The sequence below is a fragment of the Blennius ocellaris genome (assembly GCF_963422515.1).
Source record: "Blennius ocellaris genome assembly, chromosome: 6".
Classification (NCBI taxonomy): domain Eukaryota; kingdom Metazoa; phylum Chordata; class Actinopteri; order Blenniiformes; family Blenniidae; genus Blennius; species Blennius ocellaris.
The window spans coordinates 1,225,745-1,252,138 of NC_137655.1; the positions used below are offsets into that span (position 1 = coordinate 1,225,745).

Genomic DNA, 26,394 nt, shown 5'->3' on the forward strand with positions numbered 1-26,394 from the left:
CTGACCAGGAGCCTCCAAACTGCTGAACTGGAGGAAAAACTGGTGAAATATTAATTAATTCTCTCCTCAAAGTGTTGGAGCTGCACTGTAACTAAACCCAGACTTATGTTAGATGTTTATTAACTAATTAATGCTGATCTTGGAGAGAAACAGTTTCACCTAAAAGCTCGTTGTAAAAATAGTCTTTTAATTTAAATATAGTCTGTGTGCTGAGTCGACGTTAATTTTGAGGTTTTCCTTGAATAAATATTGCAGGATTCAGTCTCCAGGAGAAAAACTATGTGATTAATGACGATTAATTATTGAAAATTATGCAGTTAGTTTGTTTTTTTAATTATTATTGATTGACAGCACTAGTTTACATGTAAGAGCTGCAGGAAAGCAGAGTAACGATGGTGGATGTTTGTAGTTTATTTGTAGTAGTTTGTCTTCCTCTTTGCTCGCGAGTCCCCCGTGTTGTTCAACGTATTGTAGAATTGAACTCGGGACACGCGTAGAGGATGTTTTACAGGTTATAATAGAAGAGCCACTGCTGGTAGAAGGAGAGTCGTCCGAGGCTCGGTGACGTCCTCCACTAATGCCTTCATCCTGTAATCACTCTTATTCACCCTGATGTTTCCTGCCAATTAGCCGAAGCACGAATCGGAGCACCAAACACACCTTTACCTTGCTTAACGGCACGTGTCGGTGGCTGACCAGCTTTTCTCTCATGTCTTTGTCCAGACGGAGGGACGGCGCCTCCGTCCCTCTGCAGGCTTTGTCTTCCTCATGAAGCACGTCTGTATTTACTCCAAGTGTGGACACAGACGTGTCGGGACGAGTGTTTCCACTTGGCTTGTGTGGCTGTGGCGTCGCACGGCCAGATGTTTGGTCAATACCTCTCCCGTTCAATCACACGCCTCGCCGGCCGTCCTTTCAGAGGACCCTTGTTTGTTCGGGCGCGTCCAGCCCCCCCCCCCCGTTACCTGGCCCGTGGCCGGGGTGTTTGCTCTGCCGGGGGGAACGGAGGCGCACTGACGGGGGGGGAAAGGTGGGAACCAATCCTGGAATTCAGGAGGCTCACGTGTCCGTGGTGCTGCCCGGCCACGGGATCACCGGAGCCCTGGTACTACAGGACTTCAGTGTGGAGGCTTCTTCACACAGGGTTAAAAATAAACCCAACTAATTTGGGATTTCTGTTGATATACAAGTGATCCCATTTATGGAACTGTTATTAAGGTGACTTTTTAGTGAAAGAGTCATTGTTCCAGCTCCACACCAGACATGAACTGAGCTTTGATGGAGATTCTTTTGATTCTTTGAAGTATCGTGTTCAAACCTTTATTTTGTGCGTCGAGGAAACGCATGTTTGTGCAAATAATGGCCTCCGTATATCAACAGCTTCTTGTCTTGTTGTGGAATGTTTTTGAAATCCAGCCAGGTATAAAGGCCCCCCCTCCCCCCCAAACCCCCCCCCCCCCCCCCCCTCCAGTGACGGGGCCGACTCTGCTGCGTCACGACCAGCGTGTGAACAGGACACACTGTTGGCTTTATTAATCCCTCGTCCACAGACGGGCGGCTCGGACTGAAGGCCCCAGAATTCCTGGAATTCAAGGCCTGGTCTGATGGTTCCCCATCCAGACGCCGCCTCCGTCACCTCCAACACCTCCGTCACCTCCGTCGGTGTGGCTGATGTGTCGAGAGTCGGTTTAAAGACGTTATCGGAGCCCTTTAGTTACCTCCTGGTTTCCTGCTGTGACCTGTTGACCAGTCGCTCTGCCGGCAGGAAACGTTGGGTAATGTTGTGATTAGATGTGTGACAAAGCCTTTAATTACCGTGCTACACACACACACACACACACACACACACACACACACACACACCTGTGGCTAATGCTTCCCCCCCTGGATTGCCTATTTGTAGTATGTGTCACTGAAATCCTTCACTAATGTGATAAGACTATCAGCAGCCTCAGATAAACTCTGTTTACACCATTTACAACAAGTGCAAATAGTTTTTATTGGGGTTTTTTTCGTGCTCAAGGGCAAATCTGCTGCTTTGTTTTACCCAGAATCACCCCTGGGAACAACTTAAGAAAATAAAAAAACCCCAGATGTCCTAAAAATGGAAGTTCTTCTCTCGTTATGCAGTATTATTACACTGGAACTGTCTCATGTGTCTCAGGTGTCTCATGTGTCTCTGCCTCTGCCTCTGTACCGCAGGAGGAGAAATGCAGGAATCCTCCCCAGCTTGGAGGATTTGCTCTTCTACACCGTGGCTGAAGGTCAAGAGAAGATTCCTGCTCACAAGTTCCTCACGGTGAGTTGTTCAGGTTCAGCTCAGCACGGCGTCCTGCATGGCGTCCTGCCTCTGCCCCCCATCAGGGCCCCGCCTCTGCCCCCCATCAGGGCCCCGCCTCTGCCCCCCATCAGGGCCTTGCCTCCGCCCCCCATCAGGGCCTTGCCTCCGCCCCCCATCAGGGCCCTGCCTCTACCCCCCATCAGGGCCCCGCCTCAGACCTTCAGCCCTTGAAGGCTCTGCTGCCGACGTCTCGGTGCCAAATACCACGGTTCCCCTTCACATGTCCGGCGGCTCGGTCCTGTTGTGGCGGTTTGACGGTGGCCTCCAGGAGGTGGGGCACGTGGTCGTACAGTTCTGGCTGATGGGCTGACGATAGCGAGCACCTGGTGGAGACGGGAGACGTGGGGAAGGACAAACCCTCAGTGACGAGCCGTCTGTCCTTTACGTTGACCTTGCACGTGACCTGACCTGCTCCTCCTCCTGTCCCTTGCAGGCCCTGAAGGCCACGGGGCTCCGGACCGGAGACCCCCGACTGAAGGAGTGCATGGACACCCTGAAGGAGACCCTGAAGAACACTGCGGACGGCGTCACCCTGGACCGGCACTTGTTCAAAAAGTACGGCGGGCTCCGCTCCTGCGTCTCGACCGTTTGCATCGGTGGCACCTTGTTTTATTTTATTTTAATTTCCCTTCCTCGCATCCCAGTGAAGCTGTTCTCACTCCGGCCTGGACCAAGAAGCATTGTGTGTATTTTGATCGCGGCAATAAGCAAATCCAAACGGGCCGTTTCCGTTTGCTTATTGCACAAATACACAATGCGGCCATCAAACATCATGACTCTTCATTCCCGAGCTGCAGGACAAGGCGTACCAGTGGTGTACTTGTGTAGGACTTAATCACTGCTTTTCTCTGTAGTAGATGATTAATTCAACTTATCAGAGAAGTTTATTATTATTATAAATCATGCTAATAAGAACCTCCTTCCTGTTTAATAGTCAGTGAGTCAGTCTGACCTCTGGGAAGTTCAGCTTTAACGTATTAGTTCCACTTCCCTCTGGTTTGTTTGCTAATCTAAAGAAATAAGCTAGTTTAGCGTCTCAGACAGTTGGTGGTGACGGAGCGTCTCCGTCACACCCTCCGTCCCACACACACACACACACACACTCTGCGGAAGCTTGCCAGACCTCGGGCCGCCGCCCGGTGTTGACAAGCGTTCCCCTGCAGGTCGCATGCAGCCATGATGTTTTTGAGCATGCTTGTCTGTGGTCTGTCCATCAGGTGTGTCCAGAGCAACATTGTCCTGCTCACTCAGGCCTTCCGCAAGAAGTTCGTCATCCCAGACTTCCAGTCCTTCTCCTCCCATATTGACGAGCTGTATGAGAATGCCAAAGCTCTTACTGGAGGACAGGTGTGTCCTGACGTCCCCGGAAATGGCCGCCGCCGGCGGGTGTGTTGTGTCCGGGTGGAATCAGAGGGTGTAGCTTGTGGAGGGTGGTGGGTGGGGGGGGACCAGCGCCTACAGAACAAGGAGGAATCCACCCTCGAACATGCTAAAAGTCTCGCCCTGGTGTTTCCCGCCTCGCCGAGTCGGTGAAACATTCCTGCTTCGTTTTGAGGCCCCGACGTCAGAAAGTGATCGTCTGCACCAGGGGCGGCAAAACTGATTTGGGCCCCGTCACTTTACACCGGGCCGGATTTCCAAAACATTCCACAACAAGACAAGGAGCTGTTGATATACGGAGGTGCGTCTTTGCCTCAGGCAGCCTTTTATTTGCACAAACACGCGTTTCCTTGACGCACAAAATAAAGGTTTGAACACGATACTTCAAAGAATCAAAGCTCAGTTCATGTCTGGTGTGGAGCTGGAACAATGACTCTTCCACTAAAAAGTCATTTTAATAACCGTTCCATAAATGCAATCACTTGTATATTAATAGAAATCCAAAATTAGTTGGGGGTTTTTTAACCCCGTGTGAAGAAACCCTCATTTCAGTTGAGGATCTACATCAACCTGATCTGACCTCTGACCTCTGGAGGAACAACAAGTCCAACATCACATGTTAAACTGCAGATCTGGACAAATGTCAAAGTCTTTCCTTCTTTTGATCCTTTTGTAACTGCAAGGATTTACCACTCTACTCTGAAATATACATATTAAAGGAAATCGGATATTATTAATATTATATTAAAAACCCTCAGTCACCTTATCTGGATCTCGTATTCGGGATTAAAACAATTTGTCATCATCTGGAAATTGTTTTGAGTTCACGTGTCTAAAGTATCACTTCACATAAGTTGGACTCGTTGTTTTATTGTGAAAGGCGTTGCATCATGTGACCTCCACATTAATGTCGGGGGGTCAAATTCTGACCAAGGGTGTTTTTGAATGTCATTTTTGCCGATCGAGTGTTTTTAGATCCGCCGCTGTCAGTTTTCATTTTTATACTTCACACTTCAGAAATCACCCGGCGGTCCGGATCAGATGGTCTGGTGGGCCGGTTCTGGCCCCCGGGACTCATGTTGGACACCCCTGGTCCACACTGGAGTCCTGTAGTACCAGGGCTCCGGTGATCCCGTGGCCGGGCAGCACCACGGACACCTGAGCCTCCTGAATTCCAGGATTGGTTCCCACCTTTCCCTGCATGTTGGACACCCCTGGTCCACACCTTGTATTCAATAAAGCTCTACGTTTTACGGCTAAATCATCCTGTGATCCAACACCAAGGACATTTGTAGGCAGACGTCACGTCTTTGACATTCCATAAACACCAGAATTATGTCAGTGTGTCTTGTTGCTCTCAAAGCCTGAAGCACAGACTCGCCCAGTCACACCCAGTTTATTTATTTAATTTAGTTGTTGGATGGCTGAAGGCCAGAAAGTCTGACTTGATCTCAGGAATGTGCGCTCAGTCACTCATAATATCGTTTAAACCGCCAACGCAACTCTTTGATCTCTGTTTTCCTCTTCATATCAACCAACCAGCTCGTCTTCAGGGCTTTAAACCAGGGGTGTCCAACATGAGGCCCGGGGGCCACAACCGGCCCACCAGACCATCTAATCCGGCTGCCGTTGGACTTTTATTTTTTAAAGTATAAAAATGAAAACTGACAGAGGCGGATCTAAAAACACTAGATCGGCAAAAATGACATTCAAAAACACCCTTGGTCAGAATTTGACCCCCGACATTAATGTGGAGGTCACATGACGCAACGCCTTTCACAATAAAACAATGAGTCTTATGTGAAATGATGCTTTAGACACGTAAACTCTTTCTTTATGGTTTTCAACCAGTACATTATAAAACCGGAGGACGAGCCTCCGTGATCCTGAGGTGGAGAAAGGAGGAGGTTGTTCAGGTGTTCCACAACAAAACTTCAAAGCTCAAAGCTTCAAAGCTCTAAATGCTTAATCCTCATCCTGTATTCGTGAAGTTTCTTTATGGTTTTCAACCAGTACATTATAAAACCGGAGGACGCGCCTCCGTGATCCTGAGGTGGAGAAAGGAGGAGGTTGTTCAGGTGTTCCACAACAAAACTTCAAAGCTCTAAATGCTTAATCCTCATCCTGTATTCCTGTTAAGCTCATAGACTTCTTTTTTAAAATCAAGTCGTCTCTTAAGTCTCCATGTTCGAGGGTGGAGCTCCTCTCCCCTTGGCGGACGCCGATTTGACCCCTGAGGCTGGTCTTTGTGGGGCAGAGGGTGGTTCTTTGTATTTCCATGGACGCCCCCGGCAGGGTAAGGTGAGCCGCCACCACCGCTGTGCCGCCGACACTCTCTTAACCACCCCCGCCCCACGTCTCTTCCAGGTCGCCGACTACATTCCTCAACTGGCCAAGTTCAGCCCCGACCTGTGGGCCGTGTCCCTGTGCACCGTGGACGGACAGAGGTGAGACCCGGGGGGGTTGGACTTCCTGTTGCCCCACTGTGAGACAGAAATGTGAACGGGCCAGTTTATTACTGACGTTGCCTGAAACGACCGGAGAACACCGCTGGAGGGGTGTTCAGGGAAAACGCCTGGTGGCGTCGAACCGTCAACATCCAGCTAAGACGGCGTTTATTGGCAGAGAAGTGGTTAAACTGGAAGTCCAGTGTAGCGATGACTAATCCTGAAGTTGGTCCCAGTGTTTACTCGTCCTCCACGATGGATGGAGGTCAGTGTGTTATCGCAGGCGTTGCGTAACGCCGCCCAGTGTTTTGATCGGCTCGCCCTCTAATCTGCCGCCGTCAAATTCCATGAAGTCGTAAAGATGTAGAGATAACCTTGTTGTGTTTTCTGGGCCTTCACTTTATGGCTTCCGGAGCCTCGCCTGCTCAGTTCAGCTCAACTTTATTCATACAGCACCAAGGACAACAGTCGTTTCTTGGTGCTTTTAACAGAGAAATGAGGTGAAAAACCCAAGAGATCCACATGAGCAGCAGGTTGATTTGCGACTGGAGAAAGAAAAACTCCCGCAAACCGAGATGGTTTGGGGGGTGGAGGTACAAGACTTCATTTGGGTATCGGGCAAGAAACAGACCCTGGTTCGGGCAGAGAGGGGGGGGGGGGGGGGTTTGAAAAGCTAAAGCTTACAAGTAGGGCCGTTTCAAAGTAGAAGATAAATGTGGGAGATCTGGTGTGGCTTTAATGTCCTGGAGTTGTTGTGGAATTCACTAGAATGTTCCGTCACTCTCAACAAGTCTGCAATGATCCTCCCGGAATTGTCGGCACCGATTCGACCTTCTTCCTGCCGTTATTGTTGCGTAACGACGTCACGTCGCTGCGTCGTTCACGACCCGCCTACGTTCTACCTTTGTAGCGGGACTGCGCAACGCAATTGGCTCTGGGTGGCTCTGCCTTACCTCCCATACCTCCGGGATGAACTGCAGAGGGACCGAGGCTCGAGGGACCAAAGATCCCCGGGTTTCCGACCCCCCCCCGGTCTAGTAACTGGAGAAGTCTAGAGTGTGACCTTACACGTAGGGCCTGTTCCACCCTGGTGACCCTGTGCCGTCTGCTGCAGACACACCGTGGGCGACACCAAGGTCCCGTTCTGCTTGCAGTCGTGTGTGAAGCCCCTGAAGTACGCCGTCGCCGTCCACGACCACGGCACCGAGTACGTCCACAGCTTCATCGGCAAGGAGCCCAGCGGCCTGCGCTTCAACAAGCTCTTCCTCAACGAAGAAGGTGAGTCCTGGTTTCGTCTCGTCGGCCCTCGGACACAGCGGGGGGTCTGAATGGACTGGGCCAGGCGGCGCCGACCGGAGGCGCTCTGCTGTTGTTGTGCGAGAAACCTGTTGTTATTTAAATCAGTGTTTTTCAACTGGTGAGTCGTGGGAAATTGTCACATTTCACTTTTTCTAAAAACAACCTTTGCTCTCACAGCGACAGTGTGTTGCAGAGTAATCATGTATAAATACACTTCACCACTAGAGGGCAGCACAGAACTTTGCCGGTGAAATGTAAAGTGACAGACGTCAGTGTGGTTCATCTCCACCTCCTGCTACCATCTTGTATCAAAGTACTGTGTCAGTGACAGTGATGGAGAAGTTTTTGAAAACCAGGATCTCAGCTCTTCATCCATCAGGTCCAGGTTTCACACTGAGGGAGGCACTATTAAAAAAAGTCCTTGCTTTCTGGATTTACTGGATTCCTGTTGATCAAACTTTGATGAGAAAGACTTTGATGTCTTTGATTAGAATGACTTTGATGTCTTTGATGAGAAAGACTTTATATTGTTAATAGAGGCTACACAGTTTCACATTTTAACATTTTCAGGTGGAGGTGTGACTCCAGAGTTTTCCAAAGAAAAAAGTGTGTCTTGGCTCAGAAAGGTTGAAAAACACTGTTTTAAATCTCTGTAGCTTTGGGGGGAAGGAGAAACCAGTCATCACTTCATCAGGTGTGGATTCATGTCGTCACAATGCTTGACGCCGTTGGTTTGATATGAAAACGTCTCGTCTCTGCAGTGAAGGATCACAGAATCACATCGATTTAGATTCTTCACACATTAAATCTCTGCAGAAATCTTGTTTTTATGACCTCATTTTTACTTTATGAAGCTTAAAATGGAATTTAAATTCAACATATTTGTGCGGGAGAGGAAGGAACGCCGGCTTAAACACGTGGGAGTGACTAACTTTTCCCAGGTTTTCTGGTTTATGGACTAAAACCTCCATGTGTAGTTGGCATGGTAACGTCACGAACACCAGGACACCCTGGAAACACGATTCCAAGAAAGAGGGAGGAAAAAAATGTAAACAAAGCTCTATTAGTAGATTTGGCTCCAAACATATTAGATTCACTTTTTCTTTCTTTCTTTCTCTTTTTTTTGTAAGACTTTCTGAATTGCCGTTTCTAAATTTCAGGTACTTTTCAGTTTTCTTTTCAATGATTCTTAAAATAGATGGTATAAAATGACATTGAAAAAAACCCAGAGGAACTTCTTGACATTTTTATTCATGGTCACTTCTACCCCCCCTTTTTTTTGTTTTTTGTTTTTTTGTTTAACTGCACATGGAAAATCCCAGAGCGAAGCCCAGTTGACTCTCTGCATTGTTGGAATTCTCCTCATAGACGGCTGCAGGGATGTCTGAGGGGGCGTGGCCTGTCTCTGCATTCCTGTACAGTTAGTCATCAGTGCCAAACTGGCATTGCGGGGGGGAGGGGGGGGGGGCGGTGAGTCAGACGTTGGTGTGGAGAGTTTTGTTTTGAGCAGCACTGTGGAAATACTCTCGCCGCATTCAGAGAGTGAAGATGTCTGTGGAGAAGCCCCGCCCCCTCCGGTGGTGCCCCCATGTCATCAGGAGGTGTGTGACGCAGGCTTGGAGAGGAATCCTCTCTGTGGTTAGAGTTTCCACAGCGCTGCTGGACCCAGAGAGGAAGGAAGTGGGGATGAAGAACCACGTCACTCTGCTTCACCTCCACATCTCCTGTTCCAGATGTTGACAAACACCAGTGTTCTCTGTCGTGTTTGTAAAGCACACAGGAGTTAAAGAGTTTCTGTAGACAAACACGTGACACATCGTGACGCACAAACAAAGAAACTGAAGCAGTTTCTTTCAGGCTTTAGTTTAAAAAAAGAAAAATCCATATCCAAGAAGTGAGAGGTCAGAGGTCAGAGGTCAGGGCTCCGGTCCAGTCGTCTTTCCTCCACAACAAACTCGTCCAACCGTGGATTTATGTTAATGTTTGATGGAGGCGTCAAGTCGCCACGTCGGAAATTCTCGTGAGCTGGACAGCAGGTTCAGCATTCGCTCATAAAACAGGGATTATTGTGGATTATTTTTTTTTTAATGATTGCTTCATGTTAGATTTTAAACGTTTGGGAGAGAGTTGTTTTTTTTTTTAAACTCCCTTTGTTGGCGTTAGCGGCTGTTTTCATCCAACTTTACTGCTGTAAACATATCGGAAGAATATTTTTTTCACCTTTTTTTTGCATAAATCTGATAATCAACCTCAGTCCTGATCAAAACTACCAAAAATTAATATTAGAAAACTTTTTTTTTTTTTTTTTTTTAATTTACTCTTTAAATCCAGTTCACTGATTTTTGGAGGTGAAAAACACAAAATGACCCATTTTCAATATAATAAATAATCGGAGATGAGAACTCTTTTAAGACGTTATCACAGTCTTGGATAATGTCAAAGGTTAGTTATGTAATTGACTTTAAAGCATATTTAGTTTTTGTGCAGCATCAGATTTTCAAAATAAAAAATAAAAGTTCCCTTCAGTGGCTGTTTTCACCTTAACAGCTGTAAAAATATCAGATAAATATTTTTATTTTCATTTATTTATTTTTTTTGCATAAATCTGTTAATCAACCTCAGTCCTGATCAAAACGACCAAAAATTAAATGATTAAATAAAAAATTTCGCCACCAAGGGGAGTAAATTTGCCGACAGTGTTATTGACCTGGTGAACATTTTGAAATTAGATTTCTAAATTGTGTGTAAAAGTAAACTTCCTCAGCAAAACCGATGTCGTTTGAGCCTTATGGTGAAAGTTGTGGTTAAATTAAGAGAAAAGACTGACCCCTAGTGGACGTTCTTGCCCCGAACGCCACACAAAGGTTAACATCGTCTTGTCCCGTCTTTTACACTTGTAGTATATTAAAGATAATTTTACCTCCAACACTACGGGACAAGTTTATTTTTCAACTTTAAGCCGACGTAAAGATTCCCGCCCTCGTCCGTCAGCCTCTCCACTGTCAGCCTCTCCACCCGTCAGCCTCTCCACTGTCAGCCTCTCCACCCGTCAGCCTCTCTACTGTCAGCCTCTCCACCCGTCAGCCTCTCCACTCCTCCATCAGCCTGTTTATGTTGGTGTCTTTGTGCTGATCTGGAGTCAGTGCTCGGACCGTACTTGACGCCTGCGGTTGGACGTGTCTGTAGACGGAGCTCTTTGATCTTTGGTCTTTGATCTAACTGAGCTGTGGTTGTGTTCCAGATAAGCCCCACAACCCCATGGTGAACGCCGGCGCCATCGTCTGCACTTCCCTGATCAAGGTAAAAGCAGCCACACCTCTTTCCCTCGTCTCTCCGTCTCTGTCCGTCTCTCTCTCTCTTTCTCTCTCCGGTCCGGTCTTGAGCGTCACTTCCTGTCGACGGTGGGCGTAGCTGAGCTGCTCCATCAAGCAGGGAAACTGGATTAATGTCAGAGACCCTGGACGACCCGGCCGTGTCTGATCGTGGACAGACTCGTTTGTTTCTGATCGTGGACAGACTTGTTTGTTTCTGATCGTGGACAGACTCGTCTGTTTCTGATCGTGGACAGACTTGTTTGTTTCTGATCGTGGACAGACTTGTTTGTTTCTGATCGTGGACAGACTTGTTTGTTTCTGATCATGGACAGACTTGTTTGTTTCTGATCGTGGACAGACTCGTTTGTTTCTGATCGTGGACAGACTCGTTTGTTTCTGATCATGGACAGACTCGTTTGTTTCTGATCCTGGACGGACTCGTCTGTTTCTGATCGTGGACAGACTCGTCTGTTTTTGATCGTGGACAGACTCGTCTGTTTTTGATCGTGGACAAACTCGTCTGTTTCTGATCGTGGACAGACTCGTCTGTGTCTGATCCTGGACAGACTCGTCTGTTTCTGATCCTGGACAGACTCGTCTGTTTCTGATCCTGGACAGACTCGTTTGTGTCTGATCGTGGACAGACTCGTTTGTGTCTGATCGTAGACAGACTCGTCTGTGTCTGATCCTGGACAGACTCGTCTGTGTCTGATCCTGGACAGACTCGGCTGTGTCTGATCCTGGACAGACTCGTCTGTTTCTGATCATGGACAGACTCGTCTGTGTCTGATCCTGGACAGACTCGTTTGTTTCTGATCGTGGACAGACTTGTTTGTTTGTGATGGTGGACAGACTATCGGTCCAGGGTGGACGTGGCTTTCAACACTTCAACTCTTAATCTGGTCACAGCCGCTGAAGGTCGTCGTGACCTTCAGTCCTTTAACCAGGAGCTCCTTCAATCATTAATTTAACGGCCGCTCGTGTCCATTAATCACTTTTTAGAACACTTGAAACTTGAGGGAACTTTCTCTCAATTACCCCCCTCCCCCCCCCCCACCTGGTGAAGACGCGTGAGGTTTTATTTGTTTGCCTCTCGCCCTCGTCTCCCTGAACTTCCTGTTCCTCCTGGAGCCGGGATGAACTTTTCTCATTTAAAACAAACGTCCTCAGGTCACGTCTGCATTCTATTGATTCTACATCTACTCTGTTCAAATAAACGATCTCGATTCAGCCACCGGATTATCATTAGTAAGCTTCTTTTTTTTATTTTTTTAGGTCATTACACCAATAAAGGGAACGGCGGCACTACAAAATAAAATGCAGACAATACAACCATGTGACCTCATTATAATGTAAATGTGTTAAACACAGTTTAAAGGGAAAGTTAAGGTATCAGCCCCGCTAACAGTTTCTCATCAGTCCTTTTCTTTTTAATAGACGTAACCAGATTAACCTGAAACCGGTAACCAGCCGGTCGGCGCTAAAGGTTTGAGGTGCAGGTTTATTTAATGAGGGTTTTTTCTTTCCCACGTTATTCTGCTTTTAACTGGAAATGATTTCAGTCCCGGTGTCACTGTAGTAACATGTTTAATTAGTCCACACTGATTATTGCTCATTATTATAATAGTTTGTAACAAACTCTGATCCTTTCCACGAGTTTGCTCATTTAAAATGTGGAGAGTTTACAGCAGTTTTCAAAGTTTAAACGGTTGCACCATTTCCCAAAACGCCGCTGCGTATGAGCGCCCTCCTCCTCCTCCTCCTGGGACGTGGACCTCCGGCCTCCTGCACGCCTCCCGTCGGCTTGGGATTTATGGTTGTAGCTGTTTGTCTGCGGGTGTAGCTCCTCCGTCACCCGGTAAACCTGTTAAACCCAGAAAGTCACGGCCGCTAAGATGAGGATGTGTTTGTGTCTTCACCGGCTCTGTGTTTTAATGTGTGACTTTGTTTTCTTTTTTCAATGTATATCTATATATTAGTGCTGTCAGTCCATTAGAACAGAAAAAAACCTGATTAATTGCGATAAATCTCATTGTTTCACTCCTGAAGCTTGTTTTATTCAGGGAAAACCACGGAATTAATGTCGACTCGACACACTATATTTCAATTAAAAGACTATTTTTATAACGTCCTTTTGGGGAAACTGTTTCTCTCTAAGATCAGTAAAATGATAAAAACATGAATAAATGAATAATAAACATGTAACAGAAGTGTGGTGGAGTCGCAGTGCAGCTCCACTACTGACAGTTTGAATGTTTCTACAAACAAAGTTGTGAAATTCCATGAACAAAGTGGCACTAATGTACTGTAACGAGTATAAAGAAGTATTTCCTCCTGGTCAGCCAACCTGGCAACCTGCTGCAGGATTCCCTCTGTGGGCGTTAAATTCGGCTTTTCAAAGTAAAGCTAATGACTTTAACTTTGTCAACAGGCCGTCGGGGGACTTTTTACAGTGAAACTGTCCACGATGGTCTTATTCCACTGGTGGGGGGGGCGGGGGGGGGGCAACAAAACTGCTTTAATTAACTTAATTATTTTTGACAGCACTAATCTATATATATATATAATTTTTTTAATGGAAGCAGGGGTTGCAGAGGTAGCTCTGGGGGGAGTGACCCCCCCCCCCCCCCCACTGTTGTTACATGGTGCTATGAAGGCTACATGTTGTTGCTGTTCTTGTATGTTGCATATTTTGCAGACTTAGGGACTGTGGGAAATAATGACTGCTGCTGCAGGTCTAATGACCTTGGTAATTTTTTCTTCCTTTTCCATACCTATCTCCTCCCTCTCTCTCTCCCTCCCTCCCTCTCTCTCTCCGTCTGTCCTCCGATCAGCTCTGTAGACCCCCCCCCTCCATTTAGTGACTCTAACACCTCATTCAGTGTTGCTTCCTTCACTTCACCACCTAGAGACACACGTCATCCTGCAAGAATTTACCCGTCTATTCTGAAATATACATATAAAAGGAAATCAGATATTAATATTATATTAAAAAACCCTCAGTCACCTTATCTGGTATCGTATTTTAATTCAGGATTAAAACAATTTGTCATCATCTGGAAATTATCTTGAGTTTACGTGTCTAAAGCATCATTTCACATAAGACTCATTGTTTTATTGTGAAAGGCGTTGCGTCATGTGACCTCCACATTAGTGTCGGGGGTCAAATTCTGACCAATGTCAGGTTTTGAATATCATTTTTGCCGATCGAGTGTTTTTAGATCCGCCTCTGTCAGTTTTCATATTTATACTTTAAAAAATAAAAGTCCCCCGGCGGTCCGGGTCAGATGGTCCGGGGGGGGGGGGGGGTCGGTGGTTGTGGCCCCCGGGCCTCATGTTGGACACCCCTGGTCCAGACAGCAGAGTGGAGACAAACAGGAAGTCGTGTTTTATTTGTGGGACGGCGGGCGAACGTACCGAGACGCAACCTGCAGAACAGACAAGGCCACCCCCCCTCCCCCCCCCTTCCACACCTCCATCCCTCCCCCCTCTGTCTCTGCACTGATGGCACTCACACACACACACACACACACACACACATTATGGTAACTGATAAGTGTAACCAGCGTCTAAATGTCACTTTAACCCGTCAAACTGCATCAGTGACTGGGAATCGAACCGTCGCTCTCCTCCATGTGACGCTTTGTTTGGATTAGAACCATTAACACCTGCTAATCCAGTAGCGTTAACCGTCCAGACCAATCATCCGCCATTTCCAGTATTGAAACCGTTTTTTTTTTTTTTTTTTTTGTGGACGCCACGTTTGTCCCGCCAAAGTAAAATGTGCCGACTGCTTGTTTTCCTCCTGCAGCAAACTGCCGGCACCGCCGAGAAGTTCGACTATGTGAGTACGACGTGGAGCCGTCTGGACGTGAAACCCGACACCAGCGACCAGGACGCAGCGTCTCTTCACTTTCTACTGTGGTTTTTTTCCCCCGCAGGTCATGAACTTTCTGAAAAAGATGGCGGGAAACGAGTACGTGGGCTTCAGCAACGCCACGTAAGTCGCCGGCAGCAGACGAGCTCAGACACACTTGAGATTTGTGATTTGATGATTTAACGAAGTACAAAGTTGATGTTTGTAACGACGATCATGAATTATGTCCATAAAGCCAGATCAGTTCATTCAGCTCATCTCGACTGGGAAAATAATATTTGGAATTAAAGTTTGAAGGTTTTTCATGAAGAAAATGTCAATATTGTCACAAAACCAAACCATTACCGTATTTTCTCTACTACAGAGCACCTGAATTTAAAGTCCTAGTGAAATGTAAAACACTACTTTGCAAAAAAACGATAGTTGGGGTACTTATCTCCAGCCGACGAAATCGGGGAATCCTTCTTTGTGGGCGGAGCCTATGTGTGACATCACGAGTTGTGCAGATCTCCATCTGTTGTGTTTATATCGGCTTGTTTCCTCTTAAATATCCAAGTTTTTACAGTGTTTTGAAGTTACAGTCTGAGTTTTATGAGCCTTGATGAAAGATTGAGCCTGGAAGAGACCAGAGAGGAGGAAAGGAGCACGGGCGGCGGGAGCCGCTAGCTCACGCTAGCTGCGGCTATTTTCTCGCAGATTGCCGTGTTTTAACATTTTTATGCTAACTGGCATTTTAGCATGCCAGTTAGCATAAAAATGTCCCTAGAAGCGACACCAGAGTGTTTTGGAGGTTGGATTTTCATTTCACTGGGACTTTGACAAACTACATATAGAAGCTGCAGGCGTCACGTTGTAACGGCGAGAATTTCACTGCAGGAACACGAGGATTGATCATTTTTTAGTAAATTTTCTCAAATCTGTCCTTCATAATGCTGGAAAGTCCTGCACACAGGCAGGTCGTACCTCGTGCTCCTGCAGAATACTTTACAAAGTAGTCAAGTCTCCAACAAATACAATAATTTGTTTTAACCTGGTCAGTTGAAACAGTTCTAACTTGATATTCTACTTCACTCCGAAGTTTAACTTTTATTTGGCTTCTTAATGATCAGAGGTTTAAAAAAACCCAAACTGATTTAAAGGAAATAGTTTGTCTCTCAATTAAGTTTCACAATCAGACATGAAGTCGACATTATTGATCATAATTAGATTGCTAGATGATTAATATTTATCTGGTTAAAATGATGTTCCTCCTCCTCAAACCCGTGAAAACAATGTGATTTGTCGTCGACTGAACAACGACGACGTGCTGCTTGTTGAACATGTTTAATATGTGAGCGGCTCTGAGGAGTGAACCAGGTTGTAAACATGTTTATTTTGAAGGGCTGCGACGGTCCTGTGTGTGTTTAAACACAGAAGCTCCTCCCACAAACCGGCTTTTCCAGCTCCGACACTGTACACTGTAGTGTATGAAAAGTACTCGACATCCATAAAAGTACTCTACATTCATAAAAGTACACTACATCCATGGAAGTACAAAACATCCATAAAAGTACACTACGCTCATAAAAGTACACTACAGCCATCAAAGTACACTACATTCATAAAGGTACACTATGTTCATAAAAGTACTCTACATCCATTAAAGTACTCTACATCCATTAAAGTACACTATGTTCATAAAAGTACTCTACATTCATAAAAGTACTAACATCCAAAAAAGTACAAAACATAGAAGTACTCTACATCCATAAAAGTACAAAACATAAAAGTACACTACATTCATAAAAGTACTCTACATTCATAAAAGTACTAACATCCATAAAAGTACAAAACATAAAAGTACACTACATTCATAAAAGTACTCTACATTCATAAATGTACTCTACATTCATAAAAGTACTAACATCCATAAAAGTACAAAACATAAAAGTACTCTACATTCATAAAAGTACAAAACATAAAAGTCCACTCCATCCATAGTCAGACCAGAGTGTATTTCCGGCTCCGTCCAGCAGGGGGCAGCAGAGAGCAGCTGTGAAACTCCACAGACTCTCACTTCTACTCTTCTTTCCTTCACTTCCTGCTTCCAGCGCCACTTTAAAACACGCGTATAATAACACGCGTCCGTAGCGTTAGCAGCATTCCTGCAGTCTTTAAGTGCGCCCCCTGGGGGCTGCAGTCTTTGAAGTGCGCCCCCTGGGGGCTGCAGTCTTTGAAGTGCGCCCCCTGGGGGCTGCAGTCTTTGAAGTGCGCCCCCTGGGGGCTGCACGTTAAAAGGTCGGTGCTCACGTGTACATGATTTATGACGCCGCCGCAGGCAAACGGTCGTTTCCAGGAAAAGGCCCGGCACCGGGGCTCGTGTTGCACTGCGGTCACATGACACATGAGGGGGTGTGGCCAGTACACACACACACACACACACACACACACACACACACACACACACACAGTGAACAATGTGCTGCTCTGCCCGGTGACAGGTTCCAGTCTGAACGCGAGTCGGGGGACAGGAACTTCGCCATCGGCTACTACCTGAAGGAGAAGAAGGTTCGTCCTCCATGAGTCTTTGTCTGTGAGCTTCGTTTACCTGACGAGGAGGAGGGAAAGAGGCGGGGCTTCATCAACGTGACGAGAGACTAAATACAGGAAGAAGAAACTTTATTTGTATAGCACCCTTCACGGATAAAATCAAAGAGCTTCACAGAGACATTAAAAACACTAAAATAGTCCAGACGGAATTAAGATCAAACCAAACACAGCCATGTCGACTAAAAGCTTTTCTGAACAGCCGTGTTTCCAGCTGCTTCTTAAAAGAATCAACATTCGGCTCCACGCAGCGACAAAGGAAGGTCGTTCCACCATTTAGGAGCAGCAGCTTCAAAGGACAAGTCTCCTCTGGGTTTGAAGTGGGTCCGTGGGACAGTGAGGAGGTTCTGGCCCGAGGATCTAAGGGAGTGACCGAAGGAGTACCAGGGGCACAACAAGTCAGACCGTGCAACGCTCTAGAAGTCAGAACTAAAATCTTGAATTCAATTCGAAATCTGCTGGGGAGCCGGTGCAGAGACCGTCTGCTAGATCCTGTTCAAAGCCGCGCTGCAGCACTTTGAACCCTTTGAAGTCGGTTCAAAGCAGATTTGTTAAAACAAGTAAAAAGGGAGTTACGATAATCTAGACGAGATAAAGGCATGAATTACCACTTCTGGATCAGAGTTGGATAGAATTGGCCTTCGCTTGGCGACGTTTCTCATAGTGGAGGAAACAGTTTTTGAACAGACGTCTCGATTGGCTGTCGAGGGACAGAGACGGGTCAAACCAGGCGCCAAGACTTCTGACGCTCGACTGAACCGAGGAGCCCAGAGAACCACGCTGGTTGACCGTCGAGGGGATTTCCTGCTCTGGAGCAATAATCAAGGACAAGGACCAACACTTTCCACTGTTTTATCTATCTATTTATTCTACTTCTAGAACTCTATTAACCCTCACTGCTTGACGCATTGGAACAACCAGTGCTAGTCAATTATCACAATATAACTGTTAATATACAATCATAAACTCAAAATCAAGTCAATATAAATACATTTAGCAGAAAAATGGTTTAGCCCCGCCCACCACACACACGTGTGCAACTTTTGAAAAAATACACTTTAAATGATGCGTTCTAATGCAGCCAAGTGAGCTAAAACCAGAACATGACGGACGAGAATCTTCACCAGGTTACCAGATGTTAACCAGGTGACCAGATGTTAACCGTCTGACCAGGTTACCAGATGTTACCCATGTGACCAGGTTACCAGATGTTAACCAGGTGACCAGGTTACCAGATGTTAACCGTCTGACCAGGTTACCAGATGTTACCCATGTGACCAGGTTACCAGATGTTAACCATGTGACCAGGTTACCAGATGTTACCCATGTGACCAGGTTACCAGATGTTAACCGTCTGACCAGGTTACCAGATGTTACCCATGTGACCAGGTTACCAGATGTTAACCATGTGACCAGGTTACCAGATGTTAACCATGTGACCAGGTTACCAGATGTTAACCATGTGACCAGGTTCCCAGAGTTTCAAAAAGCTGCACCTTTTTTTTTTTTTCTTTTCTCTTCTGTCCGTCTTTGTTTTGAAAAGTGCCGGTCAGAATGACGTCCTGAGGCTCGTTGTCTTAAACTGCAGTGAAACGACGCTGCCTGTGATTGGTCCGTTCCTCCGAGGCCCCGCCCCCTCCCCCGCCCGGTGCAGCACTGTGGTGAAGGTGGAGACTTGCAGCGGTGGTTTATTTGTCTATTAAAGAAAGGAAGAGACATTTGAAGGGAGGATTTAGGAATAAACAAAGTAAATAAACATTGTTTGTTGTTGTTTGTGAACTTGTTGTTTATTTCCTCTGCAGTGTTTTCCTGACGGGACGGACATGACGTCTGTCCTGGACTTCTACTTTCAAGTGAGTGGAACTTTCTTCTTCTTCTTCTTCTTCAAAGGAAAACAAACAAGAAATCAGCAGCAATAACAACACAAACAAAAATCTATATAAAAAACTGCACACATACACACATTAAAACTTTCACACTGTCCCTTCTAACAATGGATCTATGATGGAACCAAAAAGAGATAAAATTAAATAGATTATTTGTTTGAAGTATAAATGCCAAGTTTTCCTAATTATAGAACTAAGATTCAGTCGAGGGTCTAGAACGTTAATAGATTATTCCATCAATCAAACGATGGACGTCATCATAATAATAATAAACCTCTAGAGTCTGTCCTCTAGAGCCTGTCCTCTAGAGCCTGTCCTCTGAAGCCTGTCCTCTGAAGTCTGTCCTCTGGAGCCTGTCCTCTGGAGCCTGTCCTCTAGAGCCTGTCCTCTGAAGTCTGTCCTCTGGAGTCTGTCCTCTGGAGCCTGTCCTCTGGAGTCTGTCCTCTGAAGCCTGTCCTCTGAAGCCTGTCCTCTGAAGCCTGTCCTCTGGAGCCTGTCCTCTGGAGCCTGTCCTCTGAAGCCTGTCCTCTGTTGCGTCCCCCAGCTCTGCTCCATCGAGGTGACCTGTGAGAGCGCTAGCGTCATGGCCGCCACGCTGGCTAACGGCGGGATCTGTCCCATCACGGGGGAACGTGTTCTGAGCCCCGAGGCCGTGAGGAACACCCTGAGCCTCATGCACTCCTGTGGGATGTACGACTTCTCTGGACAGTTCGCCTTCCACGTGAGTCTAGAACCTCCACCACTCTAGAACCTCCACCACTCTAGAACCACGTGAGTCTAGAACCTCCACCACTCTAGCACCTCCACCACTCTAGAACCACGTGAGTCTAGAACCTCCACCACTCTAGGACCTCCACCACTCTAGAACCACGTGAGTCTAGAACCACGTGAGTCTAGAACCTCCACCACTCTAGAACCTCCACCACTCTAGAACCACATGAGTCTAGAACCTCCACCACTCTAGAACCTCCACCACTCTAGAACCTCCACCAGTCTACAACCTCCACCAGTCTAGAACCTCCACCACTCTAGAACCACGTGAGTCTAGAACCTCCACCACTCTAGAACCACGTGAGTCTAGAACCACGTGAGTCTAGAACCTCCACCACTCTAGAACCACGTGAGTCTAGAACCACGTGAGTCTAGAACCTCCACCACTCTAGAACCTCCACCACTCTAGAACCACGTGAGTCTAGAACCTCCACCAGTCTAGAACCACCACGAGTCTAGAACCTCCACCAGTGTAGAACCACGTGAGAAGAGACGAAGGAAATGAGGTCATTTAGTTCAGCAGAACTCTGAACTGCACACACACACACACACACACACACACACACACACACACACACACACACACACACACACACACACACACACACACTCACAGTGTGCTCCGTCCTGCAGGTGGGGCTGCCGGCCAAGTCGGGGGTTGCCGGAGGAATCCTGCTGGTGGTTCCCAACGTGATGGGCATCATGTGCTGGGCGCCGCCGCTGGACAAGATGGGGAACTCCGTGAGGGGAATCCAGTTCTGCACCGTACGTAGGGTTCTCTGGGGTTCCTCTAGGGTTCTCTGGGGTTCCTCTGGGTAATGTGCTTTAACGGGTCAGTGAAGAGTTTGTGTTCTGAGGAGTTCCCCCCCCCCCCTTGTGTTCCAGGACCTGGTCGAGCTCTTCAACTTCCACAACTACGACAACCTGAGGCACTTTGCCAAGAAGCACGACCCCCGTAGGGAGGGAGGGGACCAGCGGGTAAGGATGCTCTGAGGCCACGCCCCCCCCCCCCCCGACACCACTGGAGCCTCCACCCCCCCACCACCACCACCACCCCCCTCCATCACACACATAGGTCTTACCGGTGATCCTCAGCCAGGGACGCTTAAAAAGCTCTTATTGTGAAGAGATGAAGCCAAAGTCAGTCTGCTTGACGTGACCTGATCAAAGTTAGTGTTTGAAGTACAGGAAGTAATACTCTCTCTCTCTCTCTCTCTCTCTCTCTCTCTCTCTCTCTCTCTCTCGCTCACTCTCTCCCTCCACGTGGTCGCAATAGTTTGTTTACATGTTGTTGCCACGGTAACGTACAGTAGGTTTGATGCAAACGAAGGCCCCGTTCGCCAGACGCTCATTTCAAAGGGAAACTTCTAGACTCTAAACTTTTAGACGTCCGTTTCCACGACAACGGTGAAAACTTTTCCAGGGAAACGTAACTTTTCTGAAGCTTCACCACTGCGCTTCTGCACATGCTCAGTAGAGACGGTCGGTTTCCTCCAGAGTGTCGTGACTCCCAGTTTATATCCTCCCGGACTTGGTGCTTTTATTTTGACAGTCACCGTGATAACAGTCCAACTTGATGGGAGTTTTCTCCCGTTGCCGATGTTTAGAGCTCCTTGTTCTCTGCTGCTTGTGAGACTCATTACTAAACCTCCAGCACCCTCTAGTGGCCGACATGAAAACTACCGTTTTCATCGTTTCTCCACTTGTTTTTAAGACATCGCTGCGTAAATTCAACGTTAAAAAATAAAAAGTGAAACGTCTTCACTTGAATAGTTGCAAATGGGACCTGAATGTAAACGTTTGTCATATTTTAAAGTGGGCCGGTGTCAAATTACGGGACTTTATAGTGCAATTCAATTAATATTTTTTTTGTCTCACTTTGAAATAATGAAGTTTCTCCCGTCTATGAAAGCAAATACCGTATTTTCTGAGCGCAACTGAATTTAAGCCGCTCCTGCAAAATCTGAACAAAACAACATATATGAGCCACAGTTGACGACAAGCTGCAGGCGTCGCGGTGTAACGGCAGGACTTTCACTGCAGGAACACGAGGATCGATCATATTTTCATCAATTCTCTCAAATCTGTCTTTCATAATGCTGGAAGCTCCTGCACACAGGTGATGTGCCTCGTGCTCCTGCTGCGAAGCTGCAGTCAGTCAGACATCATCAACAAGTGTTTCATCTCTTGATAAAGTACTTTAGAGGTTATTTGCTGCTCTGGACGGCAGGAAGGAGCCGCAATGTCACTTTTAAGGCCAGTTTTAGAGCTAAAAACCTAATTTCTCTCCAGGAGGAAGTAGAACCTGGCGACAGGAAGCAAAGTGTTTGTGGGAAACAATCCGTGGCTTATCGTCTTTAAGACACTGTCGTCGGATCAGGTCGTCTTTTTAACGTGCAAACTGATTTTGGCTTCTGTCTTTGAAAACGATACCGTCTCAGATCCACACACACACACACACACACACACACACACACACACACACACACACACACTCCAGAGGCCGGTGAGACTAACGTTGTTGTCGTCCGTGTCGATTGAAACAGCAGCACACCTTCGGACCGATGGATTACGAGAGCCTCCAACAGGAACTGGCTCTGAAAGCCCCCCTGTGGAGGAAGGTGTCTCCCACCGAGTCCCACCAGGACAGCTCCACCACTGTAGTCTATAGGATGGACTCTGGCAGCAAGTGACGCTGTCCTAACACAGTAATGATGATGTCACCACCCCCCTCCCCCTCCCCCTCCCCCCACCTCTCGCAGCGAGCCGCCATCTTTCCTCGCCCTGGAATATTTATATATATTTACTTAATGTAGAGGGTTATTTATTGCTTGTGAAGCGGTTGTGGACGGACTGTTGCATGTATTTGTGTCGGCGGGGGAGGGGTAGGGGGGGGAGGGGGTGGAGCTTTGATGTCGCCGCGTCTTTAAAAACTCACACTGGGACTGGTTTCTGCTGCAACGTAGCACTTAAACGTAGAATTTAAATGTGGTTCTATAGGTATTCTAGGTCATTGTTTTTTGTTCTGGGGTTTAATTGAGTAGGTTTTTATTTGTTGTTGTTGTTGTTTTTAACCAGGGTCACGAAAAGGACGGCTAGCTAACGGCTAAGTTGCCGGACTTGGTGACTTACCAGTGATTGCACAGAGATTAGGATTATTGTGCCTCCCTGTTGTGTTTCCCGCTGAGCGGCGGTCCAGAAGCGTGTTGACTGGCTGGTGGTTTGAAAAAAAAAGAAAAGATGCAGTAAAGTTTGAGACGACGCCTCGGTTCCGAAACCAACTGAATGTAAAACACCAAAGATGAAAGAGGAGCGACGCACAAAATATCTGCTCCAAATGAAAATAATGTCTTTTCTGGATGCAAAACGGTCGTGATTTTATTTTTGTAAAACCATTTTTATTTACGCCAAAATAACTTAAATGTATATCGGCACATCAAGAATCCACGTTGGTGGAATCAGGCCTTCTTTAATCTTATTTTAATGACATAATTACTCCAAAGTATAAAAAAAAAATGCAAATTTTTCTTTGAAAATTAGCACTAAGAAGTCATAAATTAATAAATTATTAATTGACGTTAATGAAAACGTGTCATTGGCCTCCAGTTGGTGCAAGTTTGCAGAGGAGGAGAAACTTCAATGAACTTCAAAGCTTTTAATCGTCGTCCTTTGATCATGAGACGACTTGAACCCACTGATTTTAACCACAGGGCGGTTGTGGCCTAGTGGCACAACTTGGTATTGCACCCGACTCACAGGTTTTATTTCCTGTCGTTAATGTCGTTGTCGGGTTTTGTTTCTTCTTTTTTTTAAAGCTTTTTCCAGATCTTAAACTGACGTTACTCGTTTCCCACGACGTTAAAACTCTATAGTATTTTGTGAATCTGTCCTCAGTTGGGGGGGGGGGGAGGGGCAGTATTGTCAGGATGTTCTCTCCCGGTCAGGCTTCATACGACCGTCTTCTACTGTAGCGCCGAGTCGTACGGCGGCTAGCGGGAATTAGCTTCTGGGTTGACGAAACAAACAAACAAACACTTTGTACGTTCCGAGTTTAGAGACGACCTCGTCTATGTAGCCCCGAAACATGAATGTGGGCGTGTCAGCAGATGCCTTAGACGTGTGCGTGTGCGCGTGCGTGTGCGCGTGCGTGTGCGCGTGTGTGTGTGTGTTACTACTGTGACATCAACTTGACTTCATGTTACATTTTATTTCTCTCCTTGTTACTCGTGTTTTGTTGTTGTGGAGCCGCAGGGTGTTCACAAGCCTCGCGGTCGATCGCCCCCCCCCCCCCCCAGTGGCCAGCGGCGGTATTCCCCCCCCCCCCCCCAGTGGCCAGCGGCGGTATTCCCCCCCTCCCCCACAGACATAGATTTACTTTTCACTATCGTTGAATTGGGGCCAAGCTAATGCTAAGCTAATGCTAAACCAGTGTTCAGTGCTTTGAAGCATGTATGAAAACCCGGTCAATACCAGCGCCGGCCAGCGGGGGTCAGTGTTTCACAGGAGACTTGAAAAGGACTAAAAGATGAAAGTAGCCACAAGGTGAATTTAGCTAAACCTTCCAGCAGCCGTATCGTTTTTAAAGCAGATGTTTATCTTCCTCCTCCTCCTCCTCCTCCTCCTCCTCCTCTTCCTCTCCATTCTCATCCTCTGCTTCAGCCTCTTCCACCAATCGCCACGGCCGATCCTCTTGAGCTGCTTAATTACATTTAATCAAAGTCTGGCTGTCTTGTCCTCCGACTGACCCTCGACCTCCCGCGGGGCTTTTGAATGCACCGGCCACACCTTTGTTTTTGTTTTTGTTTTGTTTTTCTTAAAGGAACATGTCATGTTTGGGTTCTTTTGTTCTGTTTCTCATTCGCATGCATATTTTTTTTTTGTATGAACTGATGAAAGTCTTTGGATTTGATCTCCTCTCACACGTCTGTATTTATTTTTCTCTGTCGTCGTCGTGAGCCGCCGGCCGATTGGACATGTGCAGGCTTTCATTTAAAGGGGCGGCGCGAGGGGGGGGGGGGGGGGGGGGCTTAAGCGAAACTCTGGCGCCACCAGACGTGCTTAAAATCCTCCGAACCGCTCTTATTGTGGAGACGCCGACCGTCTGGGAGCTGCGAGGTTCTCCGTCAGCCTGTCGGCTTGTAGAACCAGATTTTATTTTGTGGGGAAAAAGTAATAAAAAAAAAAAAAAAAAAAGGGAAAATCTGCTCGGAGACGAGCCGGTAAGTTAGAAACCCCGGAGGTGGATCCGATTCCGCACAGTTCCAAGGCCGCGGCTGGTGTTTGTGTGTCCATGAGGTCACGAGAGCGTCCCGCCTCCAGGGGAAGCCCCGCCCCCCCGGGAAGCCCCGCCCCCTCGGGAAGGCGGGACGCTCTCGGGCGACGTCCACATTCTGTTGCCTTTTGTGTAAAGAGATAAAAAACCTAATAAAATAAAAGCACTCTGATCCATCATCTGCTCGCCTTCGCCTCTCCTGCATGTTTCTGTCGCTCAGCGGCTTCGGCCGCACTCATTTTATCACATCCACGCAAATCCTCCTTCAAAATAAAAGGCCGAGGCGCAGTGGGGGCGGGAGCAGGAAACGGCCTCCGGAGAAAATGTGCAAATTTCTGGCCGCGATTCTTTTAACTGGACGGTTCAGAGGAGGAACGTCTGAGTTCAGGAGGGTTTGAACACTTTATTTTGTTATTTTTAGCTTTAAGGTCAATAAGTCATGAAGATAAATACACAAATAGGCTGTTAAAGTAGTTTCATTGTGTTTAAATTGGGACCAATTAAAGATGCTCTCTGTCTAAGCCCCGCCCACTCAGATGTCCTGTCTAAGCCCCGCCTGCTCAGACTTCCTGTCTTAGTCCCGCCCACTCAGATGTCCTGTCTAAGCCCCGCCCACTCAGACTTCCTGTCTTAGTCCCGCCCACTCTGATGTCCTGTCTAAGCCCCGCCCACTCAGACTTCCTGTCTAAGCCCCGTCCACTCAGATGTCCTGTCTAAGCCCCGCCTGCTCAGACTTCCTGTCTAAGCCCCGCCCACTCAGATGTCCTGTCTCAGACCCGCCCGCTCAGATGTCCGGTCTAAGCCCCGCCCACTCAGACTTCCTGTCTCAGCCCCGCCCATTTCAGGCCCTTCAATACCACCACATTTTTATGTGTTTAATTGCAATGTGCAATAAATGTTCAACGTATTAAATATTAAAGCTTATTATATGCTTGTTATATAATTATTATTTTTAGATAAAAAAAAAAAAAAAAATTCATAATAAAGCACCACAAACTGAAAACATACAGAACATAACAAAAAATTAATAAATCTCAATGATAAATAAAATGTACTGGTGGTGAATTCTGTATGTTTTACATTGGGAATCAATATAATATATTCTTATTCTATATAATCTGTTTTATTTGAAAGACTCGTCACTTTTTTCCAAGTATAAAGCAAAGAGAACTTTTTTATTATTAATTTAAAGAGCCTTTAAGTTCAAAGTAAAAGTTTTTC

The 26,394-nt window shown here is 46.7% G+C and overlaps 1 protein-coding gene across 3 annotated transcripts in view; it reads left to right on the plus strand.

Annotated features, from left to right (window-relative positions):
• glsb (glutaminase b) overlaps nucleotides 1-26,394 on the plus strand; it is a 39,582-nt gene that overhangs the window by 8,659 nt on the left and 4,529 nt on the right. The window contains exons 2-15 of one of the 3 annotated variants that reach the window (XM_080498718.1): nucleotides 2,203-2,299; nucleotides 2,775-2,896; nucleotides 3,559-3,727; nucleotides 6,089-6,168; nucleotides 7,283-7,446; nucleotides 10,709-10,767; nucleotides 14,593-14,625; nucleotides 14,723-14,781; nucleotides 17,139-17,205; nucleotides 19,047-19,097; nucleotides 19,675-19,851; nucleotides 20,535-20,666; nucleotides 20,787-20,879; nucleotides 22,448-25,922. In XM_080498718.1, coding sequence (XP_080354844.1) covers nucleotides 2,203-2,299; nucleotides 2,775-2,896; nucleotides 3,559-3,727; nucleotides 6,089-6,168; nucleotides 7,283-7,446; nucleotides 10,709-10,767; nucleotides 14,593-14,625; nucleotides 14,723-14,781; nucleotides 17,139-17,205; nucleotides 19,047-19,097; nucleotides 19,675-19,851; nucleotides 20,535-20,666; nucleotides 20,787-20,879; nucleotides 22,448-22,594 — 1,450 coding nt within the window. In that variant the 3' untranslated portion in view covers nucleotides 22,595-25,922. Of the gene's footprint in view, nucleotides 1-2,202; nucleotides 2,300-2,774; nucleotides 2,897-3,558; nucleotides 3,728-6,088; nucleotides 6,169-7,282; nucleotides 7,447-10,708; nucleotides 10,768-14,592; nucleotides 14,626-14,722; nucleotides 14,782-17,138; nucleotides 17,206-19,046; nucleotides 19,098-19,674; nucleotides 19,852-20,534; nucleotides 20,667-20,786; nucleotides 20,880-22,447; nucleotides 25,923-26,394 lie in introns of those variants that run through there. The other 2 variants (XM_080498716.1, XM_080498717.1) reach the window with 2 other exon arrangements.